The 20,291-nt window shown below is 37.9% G+C and overlaps 1 protein-coding gene across 2 annotated transcripts in view; it reads right to left on the reverse strand.

Moving 5' to 3' along the window:
- G2E3 (G2/M-phase specific E3 ubiquitin protein ligase) overlaps positions 1–20,291 on the reverse strand; it is an 82,244-nt gene that overhangs the window by 53,043 nt on the left and 8,910 nt on the right. The window contains exon 2 of one of the 2 annotated variants that reach the window (XM_045287954.1): positions 1,856–1,896. The exons of the other annotated variant lie outside the window; for it this stretch is intronic. Within the exon in view, the coding sequence (XP_045143889.1) occupies positions 1,856–1,892 (37 nt within the window). The 5' untranslated portion in view covers positions 1,893–1,896. The remainder of the gene's footprint in view (positions 1–1,855; positions 1,897–20,291) is intronic. 2 annotated transcript variants of the gene reach the window in all.

A 20,291-nucleotide genomic window follows, 5' to 3' on the forward strand; every position in this document is an offset into this window, starting at 1 on the left:
AAGAAAGAACATGCATAACATATCTTAAACTGACAGAACTCAGGAAAGAAAAGTTAAGCTTCAAGCTGCAATCTTGCAAGAGTCCCAAAATATTGAGTGATGCAGGAAGTATCAAAGAAGACAAAAAGAATAATAGTCACTGTACTAAAAAGAACTAGTTTCACCATTTCAGGAGGTATCTTATGAGTAAGAACCAATGGTGCTGAAGGAAGAAGTTCAACTGCCCTGTAAACATTAGCCAAAAACAAGGCTCCAGGAATTGAAATGATTGAAATGCTTCAACAGGCTGATAAGCAACGGATGCACTTACTCGTTTATGCCTGGAAATTTGGAAGACAGCTACCTGGCTAACTGACTAGTTGAGATCCATATTTGTACCCATTCCGAAGAAAGAAAGATGACCCAAAGAATGCTCAAACTATAGAACAATGTCATTACTATCATATCCAAGTAAAATTTTTCTTGAGATCATCCAACAACGGTTGTAGCGGTACACTGACAAGGAGCTGCCAGAGGTTCAGGTTGGATTCAGAAGAGGATGTGGGAACAAAGGAGATCATTGCTGATGTCAGCTGGATCTTGCTCAAAGCAGGGAATGGCAGAAAGATGATTTTTGTTTTATTGACTACACAAGGCTTTCAACTGTGTATATCATAACAAACTATGGACAATCTTGAGAAGAATGGGAATTCCAGAACACTTCATTGTACTTATATGAACTTGGATTAAGAGGCAATTATGTGATTAGAACAAGGGAATACTTCATGGCTTAAAATCAGGAAAGGTTTGCAACAGGGGTGTATCCTGTCACTATACTTATTCAATCTGTATGCTGGGAAAATCATCCAGAATAATAAAAAGAAGTTTATGGCATCAGGATGGGGGGGACAGCTTATTAACAAGCTGCCATATGCAGAGGACACAACCTTCCTTGCTTAAAAGTGAGGAGGTCCAGAAGCACTTGCTGATGAAGATCAGGGGTTGCAGCCATCAGTTTGGATTATGAGCCAATGTAAAGAATATCTAAACCCTCACAATTAACCAATAGTTAACACCATAATATCTGGAGACAAGGTTGAAGTTGTGAAGGATTTTTTTTCTGTTGGGATTCACAATGAATGCGCATGGAAGCAGCAGTCAAGAGATCAAGACAGTTGCATTAGATCTACTGCACAAGATTTCATTACCAGCGTATTGAAAAGCAAGGATTTTACTTTGAGGGCTACGGTGAACCTGACCCAAGTATGATATTTTCATTACCTCAAATGCATGTGAAAGTTGGACACTGAATAAGGAAAACCGAAGAAAAATCAATGCACTTGAAATGCAGTGCTGGAGAATATTGAAAGTGCCAAGGACTATTAAAAGGACAAATCGATTTGTCTTGGAAGAAGTACAGAGTGCTCCTTAGCAGTGAGTGTGGCAAGACTTTGCCTTACATACTTTGGATATATTTTTAAGCAAGATCAGCCCTGGAGAAGGACATCACGCTTGTAAAATGGAGGGGCAGCGAAAAAGTGGAAGGCTTTCAAGGAGATGGACTGACACAGTGGTTGCAACAGTGGGCTCGAGCATAGGAACAACTGAGACTGGCATGGGATCATGCAATGTTTCGTTCGGTGTGCACAGGGTCGCTACGGTCAGAGCGACTGAATGGCACCTAACAAGATTACCTTCTACTTGTAGCATGATACTAGTTTCTATGGAATAATGAAATAAAGTTTCCTCCTTAATATATTCATGAAAGGAAAAACTAAATAAATATTAGGAACATGATTATATAAATAAAAGTATAGGTGGAATTTACATTTGGCAAAAACACTTGTTTAATATAAGTTTACGCTTATTTACTTACCAAGGTTCTGTGAATCATCAGATTTATCTTCATTCATTTTACTAGGAAAAAGAAGAATGTTATCAATACGAGTATCCTTATTTTAAAAGCCTCAAATTATCCATTTAAATTAAATTTAGTCAATTCATGATTATAAATGCCATTCATTTTTACTCTAGTACTTAATTTTCACACCTCCAATATACCTAGCGCTAGTGTTCTCAACAAGTGTAAAATCTGGGTAGATTTTTTAATTTGGAGGATATATTTTCTAGTTGTGAAAATTATTAAGGTGAGAATTTATTGGGAAAAGGGCAGGATTGCAAGAAATCTTTTGGTGGAATGAACTAAGAAAAGACTATACTTTCAAATTTCCAGCTAGACATTCAAATCATTTTTTAAAATTGTTCATCACTTAGGAAAATCGCATCCCCTACAGCAACTACATAGTAGTTGTGTTCAAACACTTACATATGAAAATGTATTTAATTATTTTATTCTATAGTTTATATTTAAGACCTTCTATTCTTGATGTAATAGGCTTTTTAGCAGGTATTATAAAATATGTTAATAAGAGAGAATAGGTTGAAAACCACTGGATAATCCACAGTACAAATATCTGCCCCTAACTCCTTAAGCAAGGAAAATTATGTAATCATTGTAGTATTCGATTTTTTTTCAATTGTTCTCTAGTGCCAAAAGAGCAAATAGATGAAGAAATATTCTTAATAACATCAAGCTCATTTTACCAAGGGTGTATAAACTGCCTACTTAAAAGATCATTAAGAAATTCAAATATAATAACTTACATGCAATCTCTTCAAATTAAAGTGGAAAAGGGTAAACATAACACCATTAGATAAATGTAATTTCATACTTGCAAAGCCAAGTGCTCAGAGGTTAAACATTTGTACTAGATCACTGGACTAGTGGAAAATAAACTAATTTCTGCTGCTTTGTACAAAAAATAATGAAACAGAATGATATGTAATAATAAACATTAAATCTCCGAAGACAAATATTACTATCAAACTTTACCCAACCTAAGCAGCAAGGAATGTAGGATACTATTTGATGAAGGCTGACTACTTGAATAAAACTGATATGATGCTTTCTTAACAATTAAGCATTTGTATCTGTATGGATTACATAAATTTTTGGATTTAGACATAGATGGATTTCTCATGTATCACTTATATACTTTCATTAAAATCCATAACCAATTCAAACTTTCAATATGTTCTGGTTTTTCTTGTAAAACTTTCTTCTATGCTATCAAGATGAGCATTTCTGGTTTTTAAAAAATCTATAAAATGAACTTACCTTAAATTTCACTTTAAAAACAAAACAAAACTGAATGGTATTGAGTTGATGCTGACTCAGTGGCCCTGCAGGACAGGGTGGAACTGTCCTTGTGAGTTTACAAGACTGTAACTGTTTAAAGGAATACAGAGCCATGGCTTTCTCCCAATTTTCATTGTAAGCATTGTGCTAAATTGAGATAATTCACCATCTCGACTATCCTGTCCACAACCACCAATGAAAAGTTAAGAATCTGCCTTTATTATTTCCTGAACTATTTTTTTTCAGGGACTGATACATACCCTATAAGAATGATGGGAAAAGAAAGAAAGAAAGAAAGGAGGGAAGATTAGAGGGAGGGAGGTACCAATAATTTCTTTCTCTGATGCACCTCTTGGTCTGTACTGGTTACTGTTTTGATTACTATTGTCAACTGGGTCCCCATTACATTGCATATACCATATAGCATGTGGTTTTTTTTAACTTATTCTTCAGAAATTACCACAGAATTTAGCATAATGTATGCTTCCAGAAAAACATGTTACCTAATAAAATGTGTTTGTATAAAACATTGCTTTACTTTAAAACAAAAAACAATATAATGGTGGTTTTAATGTTTATATATGTTAATGCAATAGAAGGCAGATCAAATAATATTGATCAAATGATCAAATAATATTGAAAATCATAACTTGACTTCAACTATACATGTATGTATATAGGTTGGTGGGGAAGTAAAGCAGGGAAGGACAAACATCTTAAAACTGATGAAATTCAATACATAGGATGTGAAAATAACATCTCTAATATAACTTCTAATTATAATATATAATTATTCTATTATAAATCAATTCATACAAAATAATTTATTGCAGAAAACTCCATAAATAGATACTTTATCAACAGTAAATGAATTTCATTTGTGATTCCTCTAGTTTATAATTCCTTAACCTTTCTCTCCTCTGTGGGTAAATTGCAGTTAACTAACGCTTACTGGTGTCACTAGTGGTTAAAGTACCCTCACCAAAAGGTAAGTGGTTCAAATCCACCCGCTGCTCCGTGAGAAAAAGATTCAGCAATCTTCTTCCGAAAAGATTTACAGACTTGGAAACACTATGGGGCAGTGCTACTTTGATCCACAGGAATGCTCTAAGTCTGAATTGACTCAGTAGCAATGGGCTTTAATATGCACTTGTCGATTTGCTATAATTCAGGATGATTGAGGGTCACAATGTAATTAACTTAACTCAACATTTTAAATTTCTCATTGACTTTGATGTAAATGTTATTACATATAATTTTGTATAATGTATGTATCAATTTTGGTAACTCCTCAGCTAGACAGGTACATATCTTGAGGATAAATCTCCATATGAATTAGCACAGTGCTAACTATTTGCTGAATATGACTGTTATGGTGGTGGTGTAGGGTTTCCTCAGTGACAGAACTGAACTGCCCCACGGGGTTTTCCAGGCTGTAATTTTTTTTAAGAGCTCACCAGGCACTTCTCCTTTGGAGCCATTGTGTCTGAAAGACCAATCTTTCAGGTTAGTAATGCAGCCTTTAAAAGTGGACCTCAAAAGCCCCTGATACATATGTTAAAGATAGGCTATCAAAGGGCTATTCTCTTTTATAAAGATCAGAATTTCTATCTGGTTACATCTTCTCTTCCTTCTTTTCCCACTGCCAGGACAGAGGCATCTCTTGGTAGACAGTTGAGAAGGTCTATTAGATCTTTATAACACATTTATAGAAGACTGTAGGGTGCCCTGGTGGTATAACGGTCAAATGCTTGACTGCTTACTAAAAAGTCAGCGTTTCAAACTCATCAGCAGCCTCACAAGAAAAAAGACCTGGCAAACTGCTCCAGTAACCAGGAAGCCCTACGAGCAGTTCTACTCTGTCCTGTACAAGGCAGGTCTGAGAACTGACTTGACAGCACACAGCATAGACAACTTTGCTACTTACATTTATTGTTAATTATCACCTTCAATATTTACATGCTTTCTCATCTTTACTGATATTATGAAAGAATACAAATGTGAACTGACACGACACAAAAAGTAGTACATTAGTAGGTGGAGAACCATGTTAAAAAGTCTCCAAATATCATTGCAAAAAAATCTTCAACACTATCACTATATATAAAATTTTCACTTGTATAAATCAACACCCAATAAAGAACTTCGCAAATTTCTTCAAAGTATATTGAAGTGCATTACCAAGGGTTTCAAAAAAGTTCATGGAAAAATAGAATGTAAAGATCATGGAATTTTCTCAAAAACTTAACAAAAACCTCATTTACATGAAATAATATTTTATGGAAAAACACTAATTCTTAGTGTTAGGTATGGTTATCCTTGAGTAACTTCTTTTCGCATTTGGGATGTGAATAGCCCTGTTATCAGACAGAGAGCACTGTAAAGTCAATTTTGGCAGATGCGTAGTTAGGTCAAAATGTAGTATCTTATGAGTTGATCTCTCATTTGACCTATTTTAAAGCTCTTTTCTTTTTTTCCCTCTTTTCTTTTTCTTCTCTCTCTCTCTCTCTCTCTCTTTCTTTCAAGTGAAGGAGAAATACACATGGGTTAAGCCCCTGCTATTATGCAGAATGCCTTTGAATGGAGATTGTTGCAGATGCAGAAAGGTTAAAATTTAGCACTCTATCAGTGACTTCCATTATGATCCACTTAAATTTGTTTCAGTTTTTAGTATTTTCTGCTTCCTTTTTTGCTTGAGGTTTTTAACTGCTGTACTTTGTTATTGTTGTTTGTTTTGGTTTTTGGTAATGTTGTTTTTAATGCTTTTCTGTATATGAAATCCAGGATAGGTAAATCTAGAGAAAGTAACTGAGTTAGTGGTTCCCTGGGGATATGGCAGGGGAGGTTTGGAGGATAAGGGGAGCTAATAAAGATGAGTACAAGAATGAAGAAAATGTTCTAAAACTAATAATGATGGTTGTACAACTCTTCTTGAGGTGACTGAACTATTTAATTGTAAGATATATGAATTATATGCCAACAAAACTGTTGAGAAAAAAAATCCCAATGACTTAGAAGAAAACAGTTATCTTCATTAGTAAGGATAGCCAGAGATTTCTTAAACATAAATGATAATCACTATAAACACTAATACATTCAACTGTTATCCACAGCCTTCTGCAAACCTGGCATTCACAATTTAAACTCTTATACCATTCCCTCCTTTAGATTTGGATTTTTATTTACAATACTTGGATCACAAAGGCTGATGTGCTTCTCCCATATAGACTTAGTCGGCACTTCACTTAGATGTATTAGTTTCATTTTCATCAAAATGAAAAGCTTGTACTCATTAAAAAGGTGGCCTGGTGTAATAGTCAAAAGAGCAACGGTTTGAACCTACTAGCAGCTTTGCAAGAGAAAAGACCTGCAGTCTGCTCCAGTGAAGATTATAACCTAGGAAAGCCTATGAGATAGAGAGGAAAGCTGAGTCAGTGAACGTGTAAGCATCTCAGCGCTGGCAAGGGTCTCCACATGGGTGTTCCAGCACCCAGGGCAGCATTGGGGTAGGTCCATGTGGCTTCTCCTCGGGGATGTCTTGCAAGAAGTGAGCCTTGCCAACTGGCTAAGGCAGCTGCGCCCTGGTCCAACCATCAGAAAGTGAGAGACCTGAGAACTCGAAAGGTGAGGCTCACTGAGCCATTTATCTCTCTGCCCTTCAATTAACCCCACGTGTGTCTATTGGCCAGGTTGGCTAGTTCTACTCTGTCCAATAGGATCAACTATGAGTTGGTACCTACTCAAGGGCACAGAATAACAACTTATCACAAAACACCATTAAAAAGGAAGTATGCAAGTTACAAACTAAGCGATAGTATTTGTAAAAGATGTACCTGGCAAAGACAACTGAACAGTAAAAAGACAGCCATAAAGAAACCGGCAAAATACACAGATACATTACAAAGGAAGATACATGAATTGGCCAATAAACACAGGAAAATGCACTCAACATCATTAGTAATTAGGAAAACAGGAAAATGCAAAGTAAAACCACTTCATTTTGACTTGAATGGCGAAGATATAAAACTACTATCATAAAATGTTGGAAAGGACATGAAGCAACTAAGAATTCTCAAAAATGGAACAAAACATGCACTGTTGAAACTGGACATAGGGAAAAAAGGAGCTCCTCAAAGTTTTCTGTAAATTTGAAATTATAACAAAATCATCTCAAAATTATTGTTGTTGTTAGGTGTCATCAGGTCCGATCCAACCCACAGCAGCCCTATGAACAGAATGAACAACACCGCACAGTCCTGTGCCAGCCTCACAAATCATTCCTATGCCTAAAGACACCCCATAAGTCACCAGATCACATTAACTTTCTACCTATCCCCAGAGCCTAAAATAACATTTGTTTCTAACTACTAACTACCGACCACTTATTTTAAATATTTCAAATTTCAAATTCTCCAAAACAAAGCTTCCAATAAAATAAAGGCTATTAGTATGTGTTTTACTTGGATTTTATAATTTGCTTTCCAAAGGAGTACCCCCCCAAAATTGGAATTTCCCTCAAAGCATGTATTTAAATTTTTTTTAAAAAAATAAAACAACCTGAACAGAAAAGTGGGTGAAGGGAGATGTCGGACAGTGTAAGACATGACGAAACAATAATTTATAAATTATCAAGAGTTCATAAGGGAGAGGGGTGGGGAGGGAGGGGGAAAATGAGGAGATGAAAAAAAAAACCAACAACAACCATAACACCTTCAAAGTACTCTCCATTACACTTAATACATGTGTCAAATCTGTGATCCCATTCTTGGAAACATTTTTCAAACTCATCTTTTTGGATGACTGACAGAACCTTATTTTTTTTCTTCACTTCTTCTACATAGTCAAATCACTGTCCTTACATGTTCCTCTTCATTCCCGGAAACAAAAAGAAGTTGCACAGAGCGAGGTGAGGTGAGTATTGCTGGTTTTTGCCAAAAACTGGTGCACAAAGATGGCTGTGTGAGCAGGTGCATTGTGGTGGTGGCAAAACCAGTCCCCTGTCTGCCACAAACCAGGCCTTTTTTGTCATACATTGTTCATGCTATCGTTTCAGAACCTCTAAGTAGAAAGCTTTATTAACAGTCTGACCTGGTGGAACAAACTCCAAATGCACTAGAAGTTGACATTTTTGTCAGTTCGGGAAATTGATGGACATCCAGAATGAGGTCATCAATTTGTTATCAATTGACATTTCACCTTTTTTGAAATGAGAAAACCACCTGTACACTTTAGTTTTTCCCATAGCGCTTTCCTTGTCGGCTATGTTCAACATCACAACAGTGTCTGCGGCATTTTTCCTGAGCAGGAAACAAAATTTCACAGCTGCACCCTGTTCTCGTAAATCAACCATTACAAAAAAACAAGGTTTGAGTGAAACCGGTTTTATGAAAAAATTCACTGTGACAAGAGAACCTTCCCAGGTGACATCACTGAGTGCATTAACTCAGAGTGAGTTGCTTGATGATTGCCTAGTAGGAAAAAAATGCGTACCACAAAAGCTCTGCCCAGTGGAAACTTTCTGGCTTCTTTTGGGTACTGCCTTGTATGTGTTTTCCTTTAACTACATAGATTGTAAGGCAGTGGGTCTCATCCTTCCTAATGCAGTTCCTTTAATACAGTTTCTCATGTTGTGGTGACCCCCCAAGCAGGAAATTATTTTCGTTGCTTCTTCATTACTGTAATTTTGCTACTGTTATGAATTAGGCAACCCCTGTGAAAGGGTCGTTCAACCACCGAAGGAATTGCGACTCACAAGTTGGGAATTGCTGTTGTAAGACTTCTTAAGTAGAATAAGACAATGTTTGTTATAAAAGTCAACAACAACTTAAGTTTCATAGCAACAGCAAGATGTTCTCTTTCTTGAGAAATCATTAGCCATTTAACGAAAAGTTCCAGTAAGCCACTGTCAAAAAGTATTCTGTCAACAACAGCTTACTTTCACTTGGTTCCAACAGTCTTACAGTCTGACACTCTTCCCTTGTATGGTTGGAGCCTAACTGCCCTCCACTTAACTGTGCCAGAAATGACCGTTTGGGTTATGTCATAATGGGCATTATGATTACTTCTTGCTCTCTCTCATAGATCACCCACTCCATTGTGAAATTGGCTGCCGTGTCATCAGAACTCTCACGGATCACTCAGCAAGGTAGAGTGCCTCCTATCCTGTTTCCCCGAAAATAAGACAGTATCTTATATTAATTTTGCTCCCAAAGATGCGCTAGGTCTTATTTGCAGGGGATATCTTATTTTTCCATGAAGAAGAACATGGTACATATTTATTGTTGAAAAAAGCAAATGTATTACCTGTATACGGTACGGTCGTAGTTTTCATTACAAACCAGCATAAACAGACAAACTGAATCCTACAGTATCAAGAATTTCTTGTTACGACCATTATTTCCATGTACAACAATCTATGGTACATTTACTCATAATCTATGGTACATTTACTTGCACTTCCTGTCTGCTCCAGCTGCGCTGCAGCCAACAGCGAGCTGTGCGGCAGCGCCCACCGCTATGGTCCAGAGTCACGGTAACTTTGGGGGGCCTTATTATCAGGGAAGCCTTATGTTCGGGGAGGTCTTATTTTGGGGGGATTCCTTATATTTCAGCGAGAGGCAAAACTGTAAGTAGGTTTTATTTCGGGGGATGTCTTACTTTTGGGGAAACACTTGTAGACATTTTAGGAAGTCCTGTGGTGCTCTCAGGGAAGTGTTGAACTGATAATCACAGAGTCAATGGTTCAAACTCACCAGAGGCTCTGAAGGAAAAAGAGTAGGCTATCTGCTCCTATAAATTTACAGCCTTAGAACTAACTTGATGGCAATGAGGTTTTCCTTTGGTCTTAGAAATGAATCCTTCCACCTCAGTTAAGCTTTCTTGGGACTGCAACCTTACTGACAAGTCTAACAGCAACCTCACCGTTGCCACAAAGAAACCTTCTGAGTAGATTCCAAGTTGTAGGAACCATATATAGGGTTTCCAAGACTGAACAATTTTACAGGGGCCAATAACTCATCTTTTTCTTGCAGAGTGGCTAGTGCATTTGAACTACTGACCTTGTGGTTAGCAGTCCAACACGTGTTTACCCAACAACACCCTCACAGGAGCTGCTAAATCATAAGTACTAGCTAGACTCCTAAATTCCTGATCCATAGAAACTGAGTTAATAAATATTTTTTGTTTCAAGGCACTGATTTGATTTGCTACACAGCAATAATAATTAATACAAATGTAACACCTCAGCTAAGTTAGTAACATTTGACTAGGAATTAGAAATAACAATGTTTCAAGCATAGTACTTGGTACACTTAAACACTCAATGTCTTTTTTTTTTTAATTAAAAAGAAATGACCAATAAAAAAACAAAACACCTTAACAATGAGAGAAGAAAGCCTCATCTTTACTATGCTGGCAAGACCCAGTGTCCGTCCCACCACAGCCTTTTTGGGCAGAAGGTAGCAAACAGTATTATATGCCCACTGTCCCAGTCATACCAACATCTTCTACAGGCCCACGCAGAGGTCTGTCACTTGCTCAATGACAGGAGGCCAACAGCAGCCCAACAGTGTTTATTGTGAATATAAAACCTTGGAGTTCTGCTGTGGGGATTGTTTAATTTTGCCTTTCTGTCAGGTATAAAATGAGCCATCTCAAGAGCAGGAAAGGGGGATATCACTCCAATAGTTCCCGGGGAGGGGGGGCGGGGGGGGCATGGGAGAAGAGGAGGGGAAGGTGAGCAGGGAGCCAACAATGATGGGTACAGGGGAATAGTAAGTGTTCTAAAATTGATGGCGAGGAGGGTGTAGCTTTTCTGGAGTGTTTCATCAATTGAGTTGTATCTGAGAGGAATTACTGAGAGGTGAACGATGGGTAAACATAATAGTGGGGCAGGAGAAAAAAAAAGAAAAAGAGGAAAGAAGGGAAAAAAATGTATCCGTTTCCCCGAAAATAAGACAGTGTCTTATATTAAGTTTTGCTCCCAAAGATGCGCTAGGTCTTATTTTCAGGGGATGTCTTATTTTTCCATGAAGAAGAGTATGGTACACATTTATTGTTTTATTAAAAGAGACCTCGCACTTACTGTCTGCTCTGGCTGTGCTGCAGCCAACAGTGAGCTGCGTGGCGGCGCCCGCCGCATCGGTCCAGAGTCCAGAGTTACAGTAGCTTCGAGGGGCCTTATTTTCGGGGGGGGTGCCTTATAATTCAGTGAGAGGCAAAACTGTAAGTAGGTCTTATTTTCAGGGGATGTCTTACTTTTGGGGAAACAGGGTATATATATATAAATATAGGTGTACTTGTTTATATATGTATATATATGCAAATGCAACAAGGAAACAGGTGGACTTTGGGCCTCTACTTAAATCTTACCTCGGTTCAAAAACAGTTGTTCTAATAAAGTGGCATTGTATGATACTTACCTTCCTCACATGATTGACTGAAGACAAAATGGGTGCATAAGCAAATGTGGTAAAGAAAGCTGATGGTGCCCAGCTATTAAAACATAATAGCATCTGGGTTCTTAAAGGGTTGTAGTTAAACAAGTGGCCATCTAGAGCTGGGAAACCAAGCCTACATAGAAGAAGCACCAGCCTGTGTGATCATGAGGTGTCAGATCACAAAGGAGAGGTATCAGAAGTTCTACAACAAGCAACCAAATTGACATGAAGGGGCGTGGATGTAGTGGAAACCTAAAACCCACTTGTAAAATAATTGGACAGTTCCTTTCAGAAGGGCCACATAGAAGGGATGAAAAATCCAGGGTGCAGTATGGCACTAATGAACCACATAACTATCCTCTAGTTCTCTAAAATTTCCTCACCTTACTATTATAGTTTTAATTAATTTTAGCTCATTAATCATGTTAGATTTGCGTATGTTCATTTGTATATTTAAGACCATTCAATAACTGAAAGCCAAGATAGATAACCTTCAGAAACAGTAACAGGAGTAATAGTTCTCTGAGGGTACCGGAAGAGGGGGGTGGGGGTGGGAACAGGGAGCTAATAGCATTGATGATTGTATAACCCCACTGGAAGAGAATGAACAGAATTGTATGTGAATGGATATACTAGACTGTGAAAGATATGGCCAAAAAAAACCCAACCACAATAAAACCTATTATAGGGAAAAATAAGTAAATAAAGGTTCCTGGCGGGGGGGCTGGGGTGGGGAGAAGGGGAGTGTAAAGGGGAGCTGATATCAAGAATTTCAAGAAGAAAGAAAATGTTCCAATACTGTGATAGCAATTGTTCAATACTGCTTGATGTGATTGAACTATGGAAAGTTATGATATCTGTAAGAGCTCCCAATAAAATGATTAAACAAAAAGAAGAATGAATAGCTAGGAGTGGAATGCATTTTTTGTATCCTGTGAGCCCTGCACACTGAACTTCCTCAATCCAGGGACAGAAAGCTGTGATATTAGAAAAGTGGGAAAGGAGGTATAGCAGCAGAAACAAGAAAGAGAACACCAGACAGAGCAGCAGGCTTTCTGGCCCAGGTAGTGAGTGAAGCTGACTGTCTTCAGTTAGGAGATTTGCTTACAGAGTAGAGTGCGTCCAGGCCCTTAATTAAGGGGGTTAGTTGAGCTCACCCATAGGTACGAAAGATGAGTGCTCTCATGCTGAGTCTCACAGCAGAGTGACCTATCCTTTGGGCATTTATCATCAGCCTAAAAGAGCTAAGTAGTGTTCTCTGAGAGTAGAAGAGGCCCAGGAGCCATGTGGCTGAGGACCAAAGAGAGGTAGGTCTGCCTGTAGTTATGTCTGGGAAGAGGCTTTCCTGACCAAATAACTGTGTCTTGACCATTTCTGATCCACAACTGTAACCTGTTAATAACTTCCCTAGTGAAAAAGAAAAGTGAACCACAATAAAAAGCAAAACAGACAAAAGATCTGAACAGTAACATTACAAAACAGATATGCAACATGGCCAACAAGCAAATGAAATTATGATCAACTTCAATGGCCATCAAGGAAACACAAATTAAAACCATAGTGAGATGGCTATACACCTACAACAATAATTGAGAAGCAGGGTTTATAAGAGATGTAGGGGTGGAATGTAGGTGATAGGGAGGGAAAGAGGATTTAGGGAATAAACAATGAAGGCAGGAGGGGAGGGAGCTCTAGAACTGATTGTGATTGCACAACTCATTTTAAAGGCAATTTAACCATGGCAGCAGGGGGGGTGCGGGGGAGATGTTCTAAAATTGATGTGGTAATAATTGTACAATTCATCTTGATATGATTAAACTATTGAATTGGATGATATGTAAATTATATATTGCCAATAAAACTGTTGGTGGGGGGGATGAAAATATGGTCTTAGTGGTAGAAACAAAGTTTGAGATCATATGATACAATGTTGCAAGGCCAACAACTTTTTTTTTCCTAATCATTTCATTAGGGGCTCATACAACTCTTATCACAATCCATACATACATCAATTGTGTAAAGCGCATTTGTACATTCATTGCCCTCATCATTCTCAAAACATTTCCTCTCCATTTAAGCCCCCGGCATTAGGTCCGCCATTTTTCCCCTCCCTCCCCGCTCCCCCTCCCTCATGAGCCCTTGATAATTTATAAATTATTATTTTGTCATATCTTGCCCTGTCCGAGGTCTCCCTTCATCCACTTTTCTGTTGTCCGTCCCCCAGGGAGGAGGTCACATATAGTTCCTTGTAATTGGTTCCCTCTTTCCTACCCACTCTTCCTCTACCCTCCCAGTATCGCCACTCACACCACTGGTCCTGTAGGGCTCATCCGCCCTGTATTTTCAGTTTCTATCTGTACCAGTGTACATCCTCTGGTCTAGCCAGACTTGCAAGGTAGAATTCGTATCATGATAGTGGGAGCGGGGAGGAAGCATTTAGGAACTAGAGGAAAGTTGTATTTTTCATCATTGCTACATCGCACCCTGACTGGCTCGTCTCCTCCCAGAGACCTCTCTACAAGGGGATCTCCAGTGGCCTACTAATGTGCTTTGGTTGGCCAACAACTTCTTAACTGTAAATACCTTTTTTCAATAACAGTAAAGATAACTACAGATGTGGTCCCTTCACCAGCTAGAATTCACCAGCAGGAATCCAACTGACTACATCTTTGGGAAGAGATGATGAAGAAGCTTAAAATCAGCAGCAAGGTTATTGGTAGACTGTGCAACAGATCATCAACATCATATATGCAAATTCATAGAGACTCAATAAAAATATAACCACTAGCACCAAATTATGACCTTGAGAATATCCCAGCTGAACTCCCAGAACATCTCAAGAACAGATTTGACTCACTGAACTCTAAAGACAGAAGACCAGAAAAGCCGTTTGAAGAAATCTAGATTATACATGAAGAAAGCAAAAGGTCACTTATAAAAAAAGAAAAGAAAAAATACAACAGTGGAGGTCAGAAGAGATTCTAAAACTTGTTTTTGATCTTAGAGTAGCTAAAACAAATGGAAGAAATGCTGAAGTAAAAAAGCTGAATAGAAAATGACAAAGGGCAGCTCGGGAAAACAAAGGAAAATATTATAATGAAATGTGCAAAGACCTGGGTTCAAAAAACCCCAAAGGGCAAACATATTCAGCACATACCAAGCAGAAAGAGTTGAAAAATCCTCAAGCTTCGAATTTCAACATTGAAGTATTCTATCACTCAATTGGAGAACTGGTATATGATCAAGCACTGATGGTACTAAAGGAAGAAATCCAAGTTGTACTGAAGGTATTAACAAAAAACAAGGCTCCAAAAATTGATTCAATATCAACTGAAATATTTCAGTAATCTGATGAAACACTGGAAGCACTCACTTATTGATGTCAAGAAATTTAGAAGACAGCAGCTACCTGGCCAAACATTTGGAAGAGATCCATATTTGTATACATTCCAAAGAAAGGTAACCCGATAGAATGCAGAAATTATTGAACACTATTAGAATACCAGAAAGATGTTTCCTTGTAATTCATTGATTATGCAAAGGCATTTGTGTGTGGGGTACAACAAACTATGGGTAACACTGAGAAGAAAGGGTGTTCCAAAACACTTCCTTGTGTTCATGCGGAACCTGTACAAGGACTAAGAGGCAGTCATTCGAACAGAAAAAAGAATACTGTGTGGTTTAATATCAGGAAAGATGTGTGTCAGAGTTGTTTCTTTTGTACAGTGAGCAAATCATCCATGAAGATGGCTTTATGAAGAACAATGTGGCATCAAGATTGGAAGACACCTTATTAGCAATCCTCAATATGCAAATGATACAACCTTGCTTACTGAAAGTAAGGAGGACTTGAGGCACTTAGTGAAGATCAAGGATTGTGGCCCCCAATATAGATTACAGCTCAATGTAAAGAAAACCAAAATCTCACAACTGAATCAATAAGGTGGCATCACAACAGATGGAGGAAAGATCGAAGTTATCGAGGATTTCATCCTGCTTGGATCCACACTCAATGATCATGGAAGCAACAGTCGAGAAAATGAAACAATGTACTGCATTGGGCAAACCTACTGCACGAGACCTCTTTAAAGCGTTGAAGACCAAGGATGTCACTTTGAGGATTACAAAAAACCTGACCCAAGTCATGGTATTTTCAGTCACCTCACATGTATGTGAAAGTTGGATATTGAATAAGGAAGCCTGAAGAAGAATCAAAGTATTATTATGGTGTTGTATAAGAATATTGAAAGTACAATGGATCTTCCGAGTAGTACAGTCAGGGTGCTCCTTAGAAACGAGGATGGCAAGACTTCGTATCTTTTGGGCATATTATCAGGGAGATAAATCCCTGGGAAAGGACATCATAAAATGGGAGAGCAGTTAAGATTGGAAGACCTGCGACAAGATGGATTGACATAATGGCTGCAACAATAGGCTGAAACATAACAATTGTGAGGATATTAGAGGGCCAGGCAGTGTCAGGAACCAAGCTGATAGTACCTAAGAATAACAAAGGTTTCAAGATTTCAAACCCAGATCCTTGTAGCGCTGGACTACAGGCTGGAAATAAAGAAGTGAGGCAAAGTACATGGCTTTGAAGTTTGTCCAGCAGGCAGGCTGAGTGGGCGGAGAGGCCTCAGTGGCTCATATTGCTCAGACAGGCAGAATGGTGGGCAGGGCTGTGAATACTCCACTCTCTCCCTGCTCCCTTCCTCTCCCTCTACAGCCATTAAATACCCTAAGTACCCCTGGCACTCACTCTCACCCTTGCAATCAGTGCTGCTGCCAGCATTCATGCCTCTGGCCTCCACAAGCAGCTTAAGTAGTAACAGCAATGGCTATGAGGACAACTCAAAGAAGGCTCTCATAAAATTTTAATATGGTGTTTCCATAACATCTAAATCACATAGCACCCTGTTTCACAGGCCATGATTGTGGATATTAAGCAATACATAACTCTAGTAGTAATAAAAAGGCCAATTACTTCAAGAAGATATTACAATTATAAGCATATACACACCTAGGAGCAGAGGCCAAAAATCTATGAAGCAAAAATTGAGGTAAATGAAAGGAAAAATAAGTCCTACAATAAGAGTTGGGGACTTAAAGATCTCACTTTCAACATGGAACAGAGAGAATTAAAAACAAAAACCTCACTCCCCTCAAGCGGATTCGGAGTCACAGCAACTCTATAGGACAGGACAGAAGTGCCCCTGTGAGTTTCCAAGATTGTAACCCTTTACCAAATAATAGGAAACTGAAGCAATACTACAAACTCCTAAACATAACAGTCATACATAGAATACTTTACCTAACAACAATAGAATATATTCTTCTCACACACACAGAAAAAATTTCCACGGTAAACTTTACATCAGGTCACAGAACAAGGCTAAATAGATTTTAAGAGAAAGAAATCGCACAAATTATCTTCTCAGACAACAATAAAATGAAATTAGAAATCAATAGAAGCAAAACTTGAAAATTCATAAACATAATATTTAAAAGACATACTTTTTTAAAATTAAATAATCATTTTATTAGGGGCTCATACAACTCATCACAATCTGTACATACATCATTTGTGTCCAGCACATTAGTACACATGTTGACTTCATCATTCTCACAACACCCGCTTTTCCACTTGAGCCCTTGGTGTCAGCTCATTTTTTTCCCTCCCTCCCCGCTGTCCTCTCCCCCCCCTGATAATTTATAAATCATTATTATTTTATCATATCTTACCCCATCCAACGTCTCCCTCACCCACTTCTTCGCTGTCCGTCCCCCAGAGAGGAGGCCATATGTAGACCTTGTCATCTGTTCCCCCTTTCTCCCTCACCTTCCCTCCACCCTCCCGCTATCGCCACTCTCTCCACTGGACCTGGGGGGGTTCATCTGCCCTGGGTTCACTGTATTTCCAGTTCCTATCTGTGCCAGTGCACATCCTCTGGTCCAGATGGATATGCAAGGCAGAATTGGGATCATGGTCGTGGGGGGATGGAAGCATTCAAGAACCAGAGGAAAATTGCATATCTCGTTACTACACTGCACTGATTTGCTCCTCTCCTCCCCGCAGCCCTTCTGCAAGGGGATATAAAAGACATACTCTTAAACAACAAATGGATTTTTTAAATTACATGGATAATTAGAAAACATTTTGAAATGAATGAAAATCTAAAGAAGGCAACAAGGTTAATACTCAGAGGGAAATTTATAACCATAAACACCTGTATTAAAAAGAAAATCCCACATCAAATAGGTATCTTTACACCTTATGGAACTACAGGCAAAGATAACACTAAACTCTAAGCAAGCAAAAAGAAAAGCAGAGCAGAGTAGAGACAGATAAAAGAGAATGAATGAACCCACAAGCTGGATCTTGGAAATTTCTTTGACTAGTCAACACTGTACTGGAAGTGCTACCTTGAGCAATTAGGCAAGGAAAGAAACAAAAGAAATCCAAATTTATAAGGAAGAAGTAAAAAACATTTCTATCAGGGTATGCCAAAATCGCATATAAAGTAAAACAATAAATAAATAAATAAATAAATAAATAAATAAATAAATAAATAAATAAATGGTAAGGTTAATAGAGTCCAACAAAGTTGCAAGATAAAATCAATACCCCAGATTAGTAATATTTCATTTACTACTGTGATGGTTAAATGCGTACAGTGATTCAAGCATTGTGTTGCTAATCACAAGGTCAGCTGTTCAAACCCACTAGCCACTCCACAGGAAAAAGATGGTGCTGAATAATGCTATGAAGATTTATAGTCTCAGAAACTCAATGGAGCAATTTTACTATGTCATGTGGGGTCATTATGAGTTGAATTCAACTCAATCACAGTGTGTTGGGCAACAACGAAGGTTATGTGTCATCTTGGCAAGGCAGTGATTCAGTTTTGGCAGCTATATGTAATTATTCCCTATGATGACATCTGATATACTGTAATCACCTCTATAATGAGATCTACTATGAAAAAGCCAATCAGTTGAAAAGGAGTTTCTTAAAGAGGTCGGCCTGTATCTTAATAGTTTTTGCTTATCTGGAGCCTGCCTTTGCCTTGGATACCTCACCTGTTTGGACTCTGAGGCTGCAACCTGCCATGTTGTCTACTGGTCTTGGGATTCATTAGCCTCTGCAATCTGGAATCCAGAAGTTTGTTGTCTAACCTGCTGATCTTGATTTGCCAGCCTCTCCAGCAAGGACGGAGTCTGCCAGATCCTGCAGCTACATGAGTCAGGAGAAGCCTCAAGCCTGACATCTAAACCACAAACTTGGACTTGCTAGAATCTACAACCACATGAGCCATTTCCTTTGATCAATCTGTCTCTCTCTCTCTCTCTCTCACACACACAGCTGTACATCACTGGTTTTGCTTCTCTAGAGAATTCAATCTAAGACAGAAATGAACAATCCAACACAGAAATTAAGGAAACAAATCAATTTACAACAGCATCTAAAAGAATAATATTTAGGAATAAATTTAACCACAAAACATTACTGAAAGAAATTAAAGACCAAAAGAACTAGGAAGGCAAATTTTTTGAAATTGTAATCTGCCCCAAATTAAATTACAGATTCATGTTGATCTTTATCAAAATTCCTTTGGCCATTTCTGCAAGAATTGCAACACTGAAACATGAAATTCCAAGATATTCAAATAGCCAAAGTACACTTTAAAACGAACAAAGTTAAAGGATTCACATTTCCTAATTTCAAAACTTAAGTAATCCAAATAGTGAGATAGTGACTTAGGAAATATAGATTATTGAAATAGAAGTGAAGGTCTGGAAATTTTTGCAAGGGACCAAGGCCTTACCAGAGAGAGAGAGAGAGAGAGAGAGAGAGAGGAACACCAGTAGTTTAACAAATGGTGCTGGGAAAAATGGATTTTTGCATGTAAATAAATGAATGAAGTTAGTTAGATCCCATCCTCACATTATACACAAAAAGTACTTTAAAACGAGCTAAAGAATTAAATACAAAAGGGTAAAACTATGAAATTCTTAGAAAAAACTCTTAAAAGGTAAATCTCCACCACCTTAGAATGAACAGATTTCTTATAACAAAAGAAAAAAATAGTTAAGTTAGACTCAGAAGTAAAAACTCTTGTTTATCCAAAAAATAATAAAATGTAACAACAGAAAGGAAAACAGCTCACATGATGGGAGAAAATTGCACATTCTATATCAAATTTGCAAATATTCAAAATGCAAGAAAAGACAACCAATCCAATTTTTACACTGTGTAAAGAACTTGAAGACATATTTCTCCAAAGAACATATACAAATTGCCATGTATTAAAGAAATACTCAATGTCATAGAGACATGCAAATCAAATCTATAAGGGAAATTAGTGCGTGTCCATTGTATACAAATGTTCACAGCCATCTTATTTGTAATACAGCCCAAACTATAAACATCTTAAATGTCTTTAACAGATAAACAAGTATTTAGCCATGCAATGGAATATACCATGTAATACTCAGTGAACACCATCTCAAAAATTCCCACCTATCCCACTGCCACCCACCCAGTTCCAATTTCATACGGCTAAAATAGGTGAATTTTATTGTATGCAAATTACATTTCTAAAGATGACACTCTTCTTTAAAGTTTACTTCTCTTTAAAGTACCTCAACTTTCTTCTATAACATAAGCAAAAAAA

The sequence above is a fragment of the Echinops telfairi genome, unplaced genomic scaffold, assembly GCF_000313985.2.
Source record: "Echinops telfairi isolate 266 unplaced genomic scaffold, ASM31398v2 ScPeMD7_18;HRSCAF=68, whole genome shotgun sequence".
NCBI classification, from domain to species: Eukaryota; Metazoa; Chordata; class Mammalia; order Afrosoricida; family Tenrecidae; genus Echinops; species Echinops telfairi.